Source organism: Alexandromys fortis, unplaced genomic scaffold (assembly GCF_014885135.2).
Source record: "Alexandromys fortis isolate MF-2015 unplaced genomic scaffold, M_Fortis_MF-2015_v1.1 scaffold_28, whole genome shotgun sequence".
NCBI lineage: Eukaryota > Metazoa > Chordata > Mammalia > Rodentia > Cricetidae > Alexandromys > Alexandromys fortis.
In genome coordinates, this window is record NW_026067901.1 from 11,956,914 (window position 1) to 11,971,772 (window position 14,859).

Genomic DNA, 14,859 nt, shown 5'->3' on the forward strand with positions numbered 1-14,859 from the left:
TGGGGCCCCAGAGGGCGAGCAAACACAGTGGCAGACCAAGGCCCTGGCTCATTCCAACGCTATGTCTTGTCAGCATTGTCCCCACCTACTCCTTGACAGGTTGGGAAACTAAGGCCCAGGTCTGTAAAGTTCACATGATTCTTTATAGCAGTTCTCAACCTGTGGGTCATGACCCCTGGGGGGTGGTGTCGAATGACCTTTTCACAGGGATCACATATCAGATACCTTGCATATCAAATATTTATATTACAATTCCTAACAGTAGCAAAATTACTCTTGTGAAGTAACGAAAATAATTTTATGGTTGGGTCACCACAACATGAGGAACTGTTTAAAAGGATCGCAGCATTAGGAAGGCTGAGAACCAGTGCTCTATTGCTTCACTAAGAGTCTCCTAAGGGTCTCCCAGTCCCAGGGCTGGGCAAGATACGGGCTTGCCTCCTTGGAGACTACCCCATTTCCTAGGTACTCCGCAGAATGTCACTTGTGCCCACAGGCATGGTGGCTTCCCTCTGCCCCACAGGCCCAACAGTCCCTTTAAAGCAAACTTCTGCCAATAATCAGATTTGAGGGGCCATGTGGACTCTGTCACAGCTGCCCCCCTTAGTATAAAAGCACCCAGGGCCTTGTTAACGAGCAGGTGAGAGTGTCCCACCAGGCAGGGGCCAGACCCCAGCACCCAGGATGGAGACATGACGACCTGTGTGACATCCTGTCCGCCTCCCCACCCAGCGGGTTGTATGGGGGCTATAGTAGCTCCCTGTTTGCCCTGGCATCAATTCCAGAGAGAAAACAGCACCCAGGACAGATGGACAGGGCAATCTGCTTCTGGGCAGTGAAACTTGAGACAGCTGAGTGTCTGTGCGGGTAGCCTCCTGGCCAGGGCAGAAATGATCATCTGGACTCCCCATGATATGCCCCTGACTGATTAAGACAAAGAGACAATTTGCCGTCATGACTCACCACAGCTTCAGACACTTCTGGCACGATGCTCCATTGTATCCGCCAGCCCCTGAAAAACAGAAGCCACCCAAACCGTGAAAACAGTGTCACCTTTGGGGAACAAAAGTCGAGCCTCCAGCTGAGCTACCAGCTAGAGTAAGGGTCTCTGCCCCTTCAGGGCTGGCTACCTAGAAGAGAGTCCTGAAGCTGCGCTGCTCGCCTGAGATCTCATTGGTCATGGTCATCCACGCTGGTTTCCCCTCTGCTGGGGCATATGCAATAGCAGCCATTGCTGATAGGGGGCTATCAGCCTATATAGTAGCCACACTGTTTTGTTTGAACTCATTGTGCCCTCTGACTGGTCTGTTAATAAAGTTTTATTAACAACAATGCCTATTAGTGGTGATTAGGGGCTGGAGACTAATGGGGACTTAGACTCCTTCAAAGGCATTTCAACGTGTTTCCTACAAATATCATTTCCAAATAAATCCCTGCAGCAGGCACAGAAGGGGATGGAGAGGACTGGTATGTGGATTTGTAATCTTTTGAGGGGCTGAGATGAAATCTGGAGTCAAGGACTCTTCACAAGCCAGGGCAAAAAGCTAAGGTTCACTCCTAAGAGCAAGCATAGGGAAAGTCTAACCCGGGAGTGCAGGTAAGGGTTCATCCCAGATGGGGCTTCCCCAGGATGTTCAGTAAGGACATAGAATAACAGAGAGAAGGGTCTCCTCAGCCTTGGTGGAGTAAAGCGCCCATCACACAAGTGTGCGTGTGTGTGCTGCTTACACTGTGAATTCTAGCTTTACCTGATTCCTTTTCATGACCAAGGATGTTTATGAGAGCCCTGTAGCTTTACCTACCCACCCTAGGGTTGGGGAGAACTTCCTGCCAAACACACAGCACCTCCGGGAGGAGGGGGTTGGAGGTGATACTGTAGCTCAGACACCCACTGTCTGCTCACTGAAATATCCAGAACCTCTCAGAGGACCACCCACAAACAGCAGTATATGACACAAGCCTGGGCTACACACAGCAGTATGGGAAGCAGGCACACAGCACGGACATGTACGATGCAGCCACACGACAGCCTGGCTCACCTACCTGGCGATGAGGTAATTGAGGGACAACCTCAAAATTGCTAGGAACAGGAACATGGGGATGGCCCAGCCATGCCACACAGCATTCATGTACACCTGAGAAGAGGGAGGAAGGTCGGGACATGGTTAGGCCGGCCAAACAGTAGTCTAGTACAAGATGCATCCTGCCTGCTTCTTCCTAGCAATAAGGTGACTCTTGGTCAGGGAGACCAGTCCCAGATCCCCAAACATCCATCCAGGTAGTTGAACAAAGGCATGTGGGTTGGGGGCAATCAGGAAGGCTGCTTCCAGTTTAAGAGAGAGGTCGGACAGTACACAGGGAGACTGCCCTTTATGAGTGGGGATCAGAAGAGGACGGCAGGGCCCAGTGAAAATGTCTCTCCTGTCCCCAGTGTGGGTTCTGCCAGCTGATGAGGAGGCTCGCCACTGCTGCAGACTGCAGGTGAGCTGCCACATGGAGCCCGAGGCCCTGAGTAATATTCAGACAGGGAAAGCCAGAAGGTGGGCCTAAACAAGAGTAAGTCTCTTAGGGAGACAGCATGAGGACCTCAGGCAGGAAAGCCTTGCAGAGCGTCTGTGAGGGTGGCAGGGAAGAGGACCTTGAGGTCCGGATGGGTGGAGCCCTCCCTCATAGCTTCAGCCGTGAGTGTGCAAAATGCCTGTCTCCCTGGTGGGCAGTGAGTCCCTGAGAGGGAACCAGAGGGTCTGACCCAAGATTAGGGTTGTCTTAGGACCCTCCTAGGGTAAAAGGCTAACTGGGCAACCCCTACAGATGGCTTCCTCCTCAGGAAGGTACTATCTGTAAGTCCTTGGACGGAGCCCAGGCGGTGGCTTCCTTCTGGCCAGGAGGCCTTTCCAGGTAAATAGGTCACCTGCAGCCTTCTGACACCACACCTTGTCAAGAGCCTCCCTGGTCCCACCATTGGGGTCCATGTGGCCAAGCCTCTGGTCACAACCAACAGTGAGCCAAGAGGCTTCCTGAAGACACAGCAATGAGGTACATGCCATGCAGAGATCATTGTGTCCCCACGGGTCTTTGATCTAAGATTGAGACCACTACACACACCCATAATGCTGATGGAGAAACTGAGGCTGAGCACATTCAAAACCCAAGGGAGAGTTTTGCCTGCGGGCTGTCCTCTGGGGGCCTCATGAGGAAGACTGGTTCAGGCCTGCTGTTGGCCCTCCCCAGCCTGTGAGAACACTCACGGTGAAGGCGATGGCAGAGGTGTAGATGGAGTACCAATCAGATAAGGCAGACAGGTTCTTCACAAAGTTAGTGACCGGCTTGGCACCACGCTCTGGGGGACAGAACAGACAACAACGGTCAGCACAGTGCTGGCCTGCTTCTTAGCACATGAGCAGGGTCATATGGGTCACCCAGCTAGAAGCAAAACTAGCTTGGTGATGCAAGACCCAACCCGCTGGAGGTCCCTGCTGCTCAGGCCCTTCCTGACCATTAACCGTGGTTCCCACAGGGAGATGCCACCTGCTCCTAGCCCAGGCCCCCAAGTAGCAGGAAAAAGGGAATGGGAAGAGGCAGTGAGGATCGCAGCCGTTTGCACTCTGTGGGGCCTGAGGAGTATCAGAGAACTGAGCCATATTCCATCCTAAATCAGCGGTTCTCAACCGTGGGTAATGACCCCTTTCTGTGTCAAATGACCCTTTTACAGGGATCGCCTAAGACCACCAGAAAACACAAATATTTACATTACGATTCATAACAGTAGCAAAATTACAGTGATGACGTAGCAGCAAAAATAATTTTGTGGTTGGGGAGGGCGGGTCACCACAACATGAGGAACTGTATCTAAAGGGTCACTACCCTAAATGCTGAGCAAGCTCAGTTCCCCATCAGCCCCCGAATGTAGAATGGCTCAGGTACAGCCACTACAAGCTTACATCTCAGGGAAGACAGGGGAGGAGTTGTCCTTAGATGTTTTTCTGGAGAGTTCTGTTCAGCTCCCCTCCCCCCACTCCTCCCTCTCCCCTCTCTTCCACACCAAGCCCACAGTACTTACTCAATCTTCTCATGTTTTCAGTTAACCTGAGAGAGGGAGAGAGACAAGGATCGGTGTGAAGTCACCAGCACACTCAGGACGCCCGGTATGCAAGCACCACTAGCACATGGGCAGTAAGGAGGACGTCTAAGTACCTGGGTCCCCCAGGGGCCTGGAGAGGACAATGCTGGGTGCCTCTGATGCCCGTTCCTGAGTTATGAAAGCAGGGGTGACTCCACAACAGACAGCCCACCCATCTGTCACGTCTACCTCATGAGCACTTGGGATGGGCTGACTCTCCAGAGCCTCCCCCCGTGTCTATGAGAGTGTCTGGTAAGGGGAGCCACTGTATACTGACCAGGACCATGAACCACCAAGGAATCCAGCCCCTGTGGAGGACACGGGGCCCACATGGCCCTCACGTGACTTCTGTCACAAACCACAAGTGGTGCCCCAGAAACAGGGGCACAAGGGACCTCTAGGAGCTTGTGGCAGCAACTTCAGAAGGAATGCTGAAGTTTGGTGTAGGACCCTGGCCCTAGCACACAGCTGCTAGGTGAGGTGCCCCTACCTGCGGGCACTGAGGGGCTCCTCCGTCTCCACTGTGTTCTCCTCTGGCTGGAAGCGGAAATCCTCCACATACTCCCCAAACCTCTCATAGAACCACTTCTGTATACGGGACGACAGTCCCTGACTGCGGCGGTCTGTGGGAAGGAGCAGAGATCAGAGAGCAAACTGCAGCGTCCACACAACTTCTGATCAGGGAGTTGGACCAGGGATGTGACCTCCCAGAAAATGTCCATCTGGGTAGGGAAACAGGAAATGCTTAGAGTGAGGGTTTCACTGTGGAGCGAGATGTGAAGGGACCCAGCCAGAGAAGCCTTTGAAGGGCCTGCTCCTTGTGGGCCAGAGCCACCCCGGCCACAGAGACCCTCAAAAGCACAATGTCTCCATCGTCACACTGGACCCCAGAAACCTCCAGGTCTCAATTTTCCAGCAGCCTTGGGCTTATGTCAAGACCATGTCAGACCATGATGGCAGTCTGTCCCACTCTCCCTGTCTACCTCTGGTTAGTCTGGGAAGTGGTTGACAGGACTCACCATGCCAGGGCTCAAAGACCAGCCAGTGTGTGCATTGGGGTACAGGGCCCAGAGACCAAGCTGCTGGTTGGGATGAGCTCACAGTGATTGGCTGTGTCTCACTCACTTTCTTTATGGACAGCTAAGACCATAGATGGCAACCCAAGTGGGAGAAAGTCAGAGAGAAAGCTGTCTGGTCTGAGCCCACTGATGCCCCCCAACTGCATACTAAAGAAAACAAGATGTGGATGCCAGGTGAGTTGGTACACGCCTTTAGTCCCAGCACATGTGAGACAAAGGCAGGTGCATCTATGTGAGTTCAAGGCCAGCCTGGTCTATAAATCAAGTTCTAGGACTGCCAGAACTATATATAGAGACACTGTCTCAAAATAAATTAACTAACTAAACAAAAGAAAACAAGATGTGGAATTGCCTGCAGGGGACGCTGCTCCACCATAATTTAAGAAACAATTTAAGAGAGTGGAAATGGCAGGTGCATGGTCACCAGACACCTGTGGTGCCACAAACAGGTACAGATATCATGTGTCCATTAAAACTTAAAAAAAAAAAAATCACGTCAGGTGTGTTGTGGACCCAGGGCGAGTGGACAACAGTCGACATAAAAACAAGGTCACTCGGCCTGGACAGAAGTAGCAAAACACAGGCCAACAGGGGCAGAAGTGTGTGTCCCCTGGGGCTACCCAGGCGGGGGGGGGGGGATTCTTTAGGCTTATTTGGCTCTATTACAGTCCAACAAGGTTTTCGGGTAGATCTAGATGGGCAGGCAAGCTCGTCTAGAAGCCAAAGGCAGCCTAAAGATCAGTCAAAAGACAGGCTAGCCTGTGCTTCCACTGGGCTATTTATGGACACTGGGCTCACAGAAGGTTCACTTGCTGAGAAATAACCTTCTGGTTTTTTCCAACCCTTTAAACACACAAAAAGCCATTTAAAAATGTTACTCAATGCCAGGCAGTGCTGCCTTTAATCCCAGCACTTGTGAGGCAGAGGCAGGCAGATCTCTGTGACTTTGAGGCCAGCCTGGTCTACAGAGCGAGTTCCAGGACAGGCTCCAAAGCTAACACAGAGAAACCCTGTCTCAAGAAACCGAAAAAAGAAGGAGGAGGAGGAGGAGGAGGAGGAGGAGGAGGAGGAGGAGGAGGAGGAGGAGGAGGAGGAGGAGGAGGAGGAAGAAGAAGAAGAAGAAGAAGAAGAAGAAGAAGAAGAAGAAGAAGAGGAGGAGGAGGAAGAAGAAGAGAAGAGGAAGAAGTAAATCCCTTCTTGGCATGGTGCTGAACATCTATAATCTCAGCACTTGGGAGGCTAATGCAAGAGGATCAGCCTGGGCTACATAGAGAGACCTTGTGTGTATATATATAAAGACAAACTAGACAGGGTATGTGGTTTGTGGACCCCAGATCCAGGGAACATGGTCAGCTGCCTGAAGGGGGTAGTCTTCACCTAGTTCTGAAGCCAACCCACGAGGGGAGAGGTGAGACCCCTGCTGGACTTCCATAACCAGGGCAGGGGATGCTTTCTCCCATGCTCCTCAGGGCCAGCTCCTAGGAAGGGAAAGGCCTTAAGTGCTTTATTCTGACACCTGAGGTTCAGGGACAGCCTGAGGCATACACACACACAATGGCTAATTTCCTTCATTTATCTTGGATGTGACAGAATCAGGGTGTGGTCCCTCTCCCCTGCCACATCCTCCCTGTCCTGTCTTGGAGGGTGACCAAGGGCCATAGCTCCACACAGCCAACACGTCTGGTGATCATGGAGATCAAGATTAGGTTTGGGCCGGGCGGTGGTGGCGCACGCCTTTAATCCCAGCACTTGGGAGGCAGAGGCAGGCGGATCTCTGTGAGTTCGAGACCAGCCTGGTCTACAAGAGCTAGTTCCAGGACAGGCTCCAAAACCACAGAGAAACCCTGTCTCGAAAAAAAAAAAAAAAAAAGGTTTGGGAGGCTGGAAAGAAGGCTCCATGGTTAAGAGCACCAGCTACTTTTCCAGGTTCAATTCCCAGCACCTGCACAGCAGCTCACAACTGTTTCAAGTGATCTAATAACTTTTAGCCTCCTGGGGCACCAGGCACTCATACAGTACACAGACATACATGAAGGCAAAACATTCATACACATAAAATAAAAATATGCCTTTTTAAAAAATAGAAAAACAAAACGAGGTCTGACCTTGACAAGAGAATAAAGGGTCATCAGCCCTGTGAAGGACCAAGAAGCTGGGGTCTTTTGATCGCACGCTTCTTAATCCTATCACCAAGCACTAAGGGTCTCTTGTGCTGCTTCTCACTTGGTAACCAAGATTCACAAGCTAAGGGTTCTGCATCTAGGCCTGGGAACTGGCCAGGGATGCTCCAGATGGCCCAAGGAGGCCATGTCCCAGGGAATGCAACTGCCAAACCTGCACTGGGGCCGGCGGCCAGTGAGCGCAGTGAGGCTGGATCTGGGAGAACCTTAGGAGAGGCCTCTTCCTGATGCAGGCAGCCTGAAGCCAATGATCTAAGCCATGGTTTATGCCAGGCTTACTGGCACAGGGAGGGGAGCCTTGTGACTGGTCAGCACGCAGAAGGGACACTGTCGGTGAGGATGCAGCCAGGGCCCACGAGAACTGCACAGAGAATGGAGTTCTCGGCTCCTCTGAAGGACAGCTTTAGAATATGAAACACATGTCAAGATGATGTGGGCACTAAGGCAGGAAGCCAGGGGAGGAGGAAAGGCTTGCTCCCTACCTGGGAGGTCAGGAATTCCTTGCCATGGCCTGCCATAGTCCATTCAGTACCCACATGCGACGACCAGTCACAGAGAACAGGTCACCAAGTCGGCATTGCATACCCAGTGTGCCTTCTGGTGCCCCTCGGGAGGCCATACCAAACTAGACAACATGTCACATTTGTGCGAGGAAATGAGATCACCTTTGGGGTGACCTGAGCCTGCATGATGACTCACAAGCTCACAGTGAGAGACTCTAACCCCGTTTTGACGGCAGGAGATTCCCACATGGGCGAGGCCTGGCTGGGGAGACAACCATTCCTTCCCAGGGGCCTACCTGTGCCTGTGCCATTGCTGGCCTGGCTCTGTCCCTTCGGCGGCTGCTGAGGCTGTGCCGGCTGCTCCTCTGACCTGAAACAGGAGAAAGGCAAAGCTTATGAGTGCAAACACAGGAAGCAACACCGCATGGAACTGAACAGTGACAGGTGGGATCTGCCAACCCCTGGAGCACCCCTGAAGGCTGGAGCACTGGTGAGGACAGAGCCCAATACGTACAAAGGTACTTTCTCTGCTCTAGTTTCCAATGGGCAAGCAGCGTCCCATAAGCAAGAGGTTCACCTTTCCGATTAATTTTAACACAGTTGCTTATTTCATCCTTAAGCTTGGGGTGTGGGGAAAATAGTTCACTAACAAGAATACCACACACACACCCTCTATCCAGCACCACACGAGGCCGCAGCTAGACGATACCCCAACATCTATCTCCCTGGCTTCCTGGCCCCAGCTCAGCACATGATCATGATAGTCTTTACTGGGCCTGATGGCCCCCTCAGGCTCTGCCTTCACCTGGAGTCTAGCTGGCTACCTGTCTGACTCTGACAGTCACGTACCTTCAACTGCAGACCCTAAAGGAGCTATATCCCAGCAGCAGCCTGGGTCACACCCCGTGGGTGGCATCTCTATTCTGTTTCTCTAGCCAGCTTTGCCTTCCTCTGGGGTGTGAGTGTCAACCATCTCCCCCGCACTGGCTTGTGACACAGGTACACAGTAGCTGTTCCTACAGCCAGTAGTTCCCAGGCTCTGTGAGACATGGGTATACATCTGTGGAGTGTGTGGGCTATATATGCGCATGTGTTGTGTGGTGTATGGATGTGTGCACTGCATGTCCCCACACAGGCCTTCTCTCGCGTAACTCGGCTCACTAATATGATCAGAAATGACGAAGGCTCCACCTGGAAATGTCCCTCTCTCTCTAATTTCAGGCTTCCAGGGGCCCCCTAAATCCTTCTCCATCCTCGGTATGAGGCAGGGAAGGGGCCCCTTGGTTCTCCTAGGACCTTCAATTGCTACTTCCTGGGTCACGCCTGGACGCTCCTTTCTCATCTGCATCTGAGTTGTACCCTCTAAGTCCTCAGAACTGACCCAGGGTCCTGCAAGCTCATCCACTAAGGAAGAAAGGAGGAGGGTAGATCCCTAGAGTGGGGTTGGGGTTAGGGGGTAGATAGTGGGCAAGAGAAGCTGAGGCTGCTGGGATGGTAGCAGGACAGGGTCAGTCTATAGCTGAGTGCTCCTGGTAGGACCACCAAGGGTAGCCTGGCCTTCATGGGAAGCTGGGGGGGGGCAGCATGGAAAAAGACATCCTATGTATAGCAAGACATCATTTAGCTTCTGAATCTCTAAGGTCGGTGTTCAACCCAGGAGAATTCTAGCTGAGGCCTCCGATGTGGGAAACACTGGTCTTGTAGCCATGGCTAAAAGGTAAGGCAGGGTCCTCCTCCCCAAATAGGCCCCATGGTGAGCCCAACCCTGGTAAACTCTAAACAGGCCACAGGGGTTTGGGCTGGGGGACAGGGTAGCCTGATTAACAGCGTATGCTATAAAGCATATGAACTGTCACCAAGGATAGCAGGACAGGGAATAGGCTGCTTCACTTCCAAGACCTGGGCTTCTCAGAGCAGCTACTGTGCACGACGTAAGACCCGGGAGGAAGTGGTTGCGACCATGCAGGAACCTGGCACTTGAAACTGAGCTGTGAGTTCTGCGACCAGCGTGATTCATACTCGATGAGCAAATCCCAGCAAGGAAGACAGTCCTCATGGACAAGCATGGTCCAGTTGGGGTATTCCAGAAATAGCAGTGTGTATGTGCCAAACTCCTGAGAGGCATTCACTATGGCCTAGCAGGGACAGGGACAGGGGTTGAGAGTACAGTAGGGTAAGGGTGGTGGATGCCAAGTTGGGAAAGCTGGGGTTCTGGGTCCCCAACCTTATCTTCCAGGTGGCACTATGGCTGTTGTGCAGAGGGACTCAGTCTACAGTTTGATCTTGTCACCTGTGTGATGCTCTGTACGGAAAAGCCTCTTGCCAGAGGCAGTAGAGGCAGAGGCTACACTCGTGAGGATGGTCAGTAGAGTGAATGAGTAAGGAGGCTGCAGGTGCCCAGGGGACCAAGTGCTCAGAGGACTTATCCAAGGAAAAGCTGTCACCTATAAACATCACTTGCAGAAGCTGAAGTGGCAACATCACCCACCGGGTGAGCCTGTGAAGATGAGGGTGTGATCTCGGTGGGCAGCTCTACAGAAGTGGTATGCAGTGAGGTGCTGGAGGGGGCAGGGTGCTCAGGACCCCTGCATTGGGGCTGCAGAAGCAGTGAGGCCTCTGTGTGGGCCACAGGGCTTGAGCAGGGCTGCAGCAGCTGCTCGGGAAGGGCAATGAGTATAGGAAAACACAGAGCAGGGTCAGGGTATCCCCAGAAGAGGCCAAGAGTCTCAACCAGCCCTTTGGGGCTACGTAAGAGGATCGGAGAGGGTGCACAGGTCAGGGAGCATCTTCTAGCCAAGACTGGAGGGGACAATAGGTGGTCTGGTACCTTTAGACCCTCTTGGGTCAGCTCTCTACATAGGGCTGGCTGGTGCTAGGTGTATTGATCCCCATCTCCCAGAAAGATACTTTTCCATAACGTGGCTTGGACAGGCTCAGGCAGGACTCACACCTGGGGAGTCAGAGCAGGCCAGCAATACAACTCTCCTGGCTCTCCTTTAGGGATCAAGAACAAGACTTCTCAGATGGCCTAGTTCCCACCCCTTCTGGCCCATGGCCATGTCAGGGATGTGAGTTGAGGGTCCAGGAAGCCCTGCCCAACAAGGAGGGGGTGAATGTTGTGGCTTAAATTGTTGCTTCTCTTTCAAAGGGTCACGGCCTGGTGGGGGAGGGGTTGGGGGACCTTTCAGAGATGGCACCTGGTAGAAGGAGCAGCCCTGGGAAGGGATTAATGGAGTTCTCTGGGACCCTGAATTAGTCAGTTCTCACCAAAGGGTCATTAAGTGTGTTTGACTCTGCCCAGCCTCCAGCAGGATGTTACCTCTCTCCTAGATACTCCCATCAGGCACCTTGAGGGCCCACCAGGGCTGAACCAATGCCAGCACCGTGTTCTTCAAACTCTGAAACTATGAGCTAAATCCACCCCTCTTTTTTCTAGCCTCAGGAATATCGTTACAGTAGTAAGAAAAGATCAATGTGGGGGTCACCTGGCCTTCAGCACCTCCTGTATTTTCTGTTCCAGCTCCATCCGGCGCTGTCGCTCCCGATCGAGCTCCTGCCGCAGCATCTCTGAGTTGGTCTCTTCTCGAAGCTTCCGGAGCTCTTCCTCTGTGGAGCAAAGAGCCAAGTGATGAGCCCTTATGCCCACTGTTCCCTCTGACAACACTGCCCACCTCACAAACAGCAGATGGGTTCCGACTCCAAAAGGGGCTAGAGCAAACTCAGGTTTGCTGAGCGCTCAGTTGGCAGGCCGTGAGAATGTTAGCAGCTCTCTGACCCCCTCCTTGCTCAATAATGGTGCAAAGGAGAACTATGCAAGCCTGTTAGCATAGTTAGCCCAGCCATCACCACCGTGGACACCCTGAGGCACACACCACCATGTGACTGGGTTAACACAACGGTGACAGAAAGGCTCCAGGAGGTGCCATCAGCAGAACAGAGGCAAGCAAGCCTCAAGCTACCTCGATGCAGAGGAGCCTGGGGGTAGCAAGAGGTCTACGAAGGGGGTGGGGTACCCCTGGAAAGACCCTCCTGAAGGTCAGATCAGAATCAAGCCCTGCATGAAACTAAGGGGCCATATTGCAGATGGCCGGGGGAGGGGTGTTGGGCAGAAAACCTGGCAGCTCCGGGGGGGGGGGGGAAAAGGAGGAGTTGAGGAGGGCAGTGGCCTCAAACTGCAGAGGCCAAACATAAGGTCAAAGTCATGGCAGAATTGCCCTTTGTTCTGAGTACATGAGAACTCACTCAGGTCACAACCCACAACTGTGCAGGTTTGACCCCCTCCATTTTTCCATACTGGCATGAGAAAGAGGGGTCCTAGCCAGCATTCCATCATCCCTCTTCTTGGGTCACACCAGGATCACTCAGTTTAATGCAGTCAGATTCTGGGGGTGAAGAACCATCCCTCTCAATAGACTACTTTTTGTGCTTGGTTCCCCCGGGAGGGAGTCCTGACTGACGGCCCTCGGCCCTGCTCTGGGCAGTCTTGAATCCTAGCAGAAAGGGACAGAGGAACAGAAACAGCCGTCTAGGAGCAGTGAGGGTAGGGTTCAATTAGAGAGGGACAGAGGTCCCTTCAGCCTGCTGACCTTGCCCTACAGGGCAAAGACACGGTGCAGGATGGAACCAGGATCGCTTGCTCACTAGGCACCCTCGGTATTCCATGATCTGTCACACGTGTAGAGAGACATTTGCACACCCTCCCTTAACTTGGCCAGGCAGGGTAATACTTTAGGGAAGGGAGGTTGTGACACTCCTTGGGGTTCTGAGTGAGGTTTGCCAGAGACCACCTGGAGAAGCCCTTGGAGAAGGACACAGCAAGGACGGCCTTCCTAAGAGCAGGACTCAAGACACGAGCCTATCTCCAAACCATTCATAGGCTTCTCTGACTCCACCCCACTATCCCAGAAGATTCCAGAGGGAGGACCCTACTACCACTGTCTTCAGTTGCAGGGCCCGGCCAGCTCAAGATGTCAAGGATGCAGTAAAGGGATGACAGGTGGGGACAGACAGCTCAGTGAGAGCCTAGCAACGGAAACAGGTGATTTGGTTACAGGGATACACATGCTGGACTGACTGGCCAGGGCCTCGAAGAGGGCAGTGATGGAGAGTGGGCACTATGTGAATTCCAAAAGGGCCAAGGCCCTGATCACTCGAAGGGCACATGTATACAGCACTGCCAGGGCCCTAGACGTCAAGCATGCTGACCCTGGTCTTGTACTGGGATTCCTGGGGACACTGACACAGAAGAATTGGGGTGCTAAGAGTCTTGTCCATGACACTTGTTGCCCACAGAGGCAGCAGAGGGCTCTGGACTTTTGGGGTCCTCAGCCCATAAGCCGTAGGTTTCACAGGGCACCCTACCCATCCCATTGCTAATCCTGACTGTAAGGCAAGGCTGCCTCAATCCCCCCTTGCCTCTTGGTGCAGCTGTGAGGACCAAGCTACACACAGCTTCAGTGGTAGACACTCACTGAGTTCCTATGCCTTAGCCTCCGTCAGAGTTTCCGGGACACTAACTGGGGAGGATATGCTGCCCAGAGCACACATCTAGGTGGGACCTGGAGAGCGGCCTCAGGCATATGAATAGGCCCATTGGGTAGGCCTAGATGCTAGCCCTTGTCTGCTTGGACTCCTAGTAGGCAGAGCCTTGCCTATAATGCAAGGGGAGACTATGTTGGTCTAGCCCCTTCCCTGAGAGGGTCACAGAGATGGATGAAAGCTAAGAGAGTTTGGGTCTCTTAGCAACATAGAGTTTGTATGATCACTTGAGATGAACAGGCCAGGAGACTCCCTGCACAGGACCCAACTCTCAGCTGCCTGGCCTCTCCTGCAGCCTGGGAGAGATACAGCAGAAGATATACTGGGGCTCACTGAATGACAGGTGGAGAGACCAACCATCTGCTAACCTCTACTGAATGGACCAATGAGCTTTCTCTCCAAGGTAGAAATCTACCTGGCTCAACCAACTCAGGGCAGGCAATCAGGCAATCAAGAACTGTACATAGCCAGCTCAAGAACCAGGTATGGAAATACATCTTTTTTAAAAAGTGGGTGGGAATGTTGGGGAGATGGGCCAGCAGTTAAGAGTACTTATTGTTCTTGCACAGGACCCGGGTTCTGTTCCCAGGATCCACATCAGAGAGCTCACAGCCACCTGTAACTCCAGTCCCAGGGAGGAAGATGCCCTCTGGCCTCTGGGCACCAGCACTCACGTGGTATGCATAAGCTCACACAGGCACACACGTACTTCTATTGCTGTGATGAAATACGATAGCCGAAAGTAAGTTGAGGAGGAAAGGGTTTTTATGGGTTACACTTCCATATCATAGTCCATCACTGAAGGAAGGCAGGACAGGAACTCAAACAGGCCTGGAACTTGGAGGCAGCAGTGTATGCAGAGGCCATGGAGAGGTGCTGCTTACTGGCTTGCTTCCTATGGCTTGCTCAGCCTGCTATCTTATAAAACACTGGGTCACCAGTCTAGGGATGGCCCCACCCACAATGGGCTGGGTCCTTCCTCAACAATAACTAATTAAGAAAATGCCCTACAGCTGATATTGCGGAGGCATTTTTTTTTTTTTAAATTAAGGTTCCATCCTCTTAGATGATTTTAGCTTGTGTCAAGCTGATGTACAGGTACATATAAAAATGATAACTGAATCTTAAAAAAACAATTAAGAGAACCAGATGTATGAGCAGACTCTTCCTGAAACACCCCTACCTCCCATCTCTGTTTCTATACAGACAATGCTTCCAGCACAGGATAAACAGATTTGGGAAACCTTACATCACTGGCATTGCTGGGTGGGGGAGACTGAGGGGGGAGGGCTGAGACTGGGGGGGTTGATACTTTCCTGCCTGGTCACCTGATGCCCCGCCACCTTCACCACCCTGTGGCCTCTTGGATCCCAGCTCATGTGAAGATCAAAGCCTCTCTCTCTCTCTCTCTCTCTCTCTCTCTCTCTCTCTCTCTCTCC

The 14,859-nt window shown here is 52.6% G+C and overlaps 1 protein-coding gene across 3 annotated transcripts in view; it reads right to left on the reverse strand.

Moving 5' to 3' along the window:
• Positions 1–14,859, reverse strand: part of Gramd4 (GRAM domain containing 4) — a 76,861-nt gene that overhangs the window by 8,272 nt on the left and 53,730 nt on the right. For all 3 annotated transcript variants that reach the window (XM_050128451.1, XM_050128459.1, XM_050128467.1), the window contains exons 4-10: positions 11,368–11,488; positions 8,179–8,252; positions 4,611–4,743; positions 4,061–4,086; positions 3,249–3,340; positions 2,044–2,135; positions 964–1,012 (exon numbers count right to left, since the gene is read on the reverse strand). In XM_050128451.1, coding sequence (XP_049984408.1) covers positions 964–1,012; positions 2,044–2,135; positions 3,249–3,340; positions 4,061–4,086; positions 4,611–4,743; positions 8,179–8,252; positions 11,368–11,488 — 587 coding nt within the window. The remainder of the gene's footprint in view (positions 1–963; positions 1,013–2,043; positions 2,136–3,248; positions 3,341–4,060; positions 4,087–4,610; positions 4,744–8,178; positions 8,253–11,367; positions 11,489–14,859) is intronic.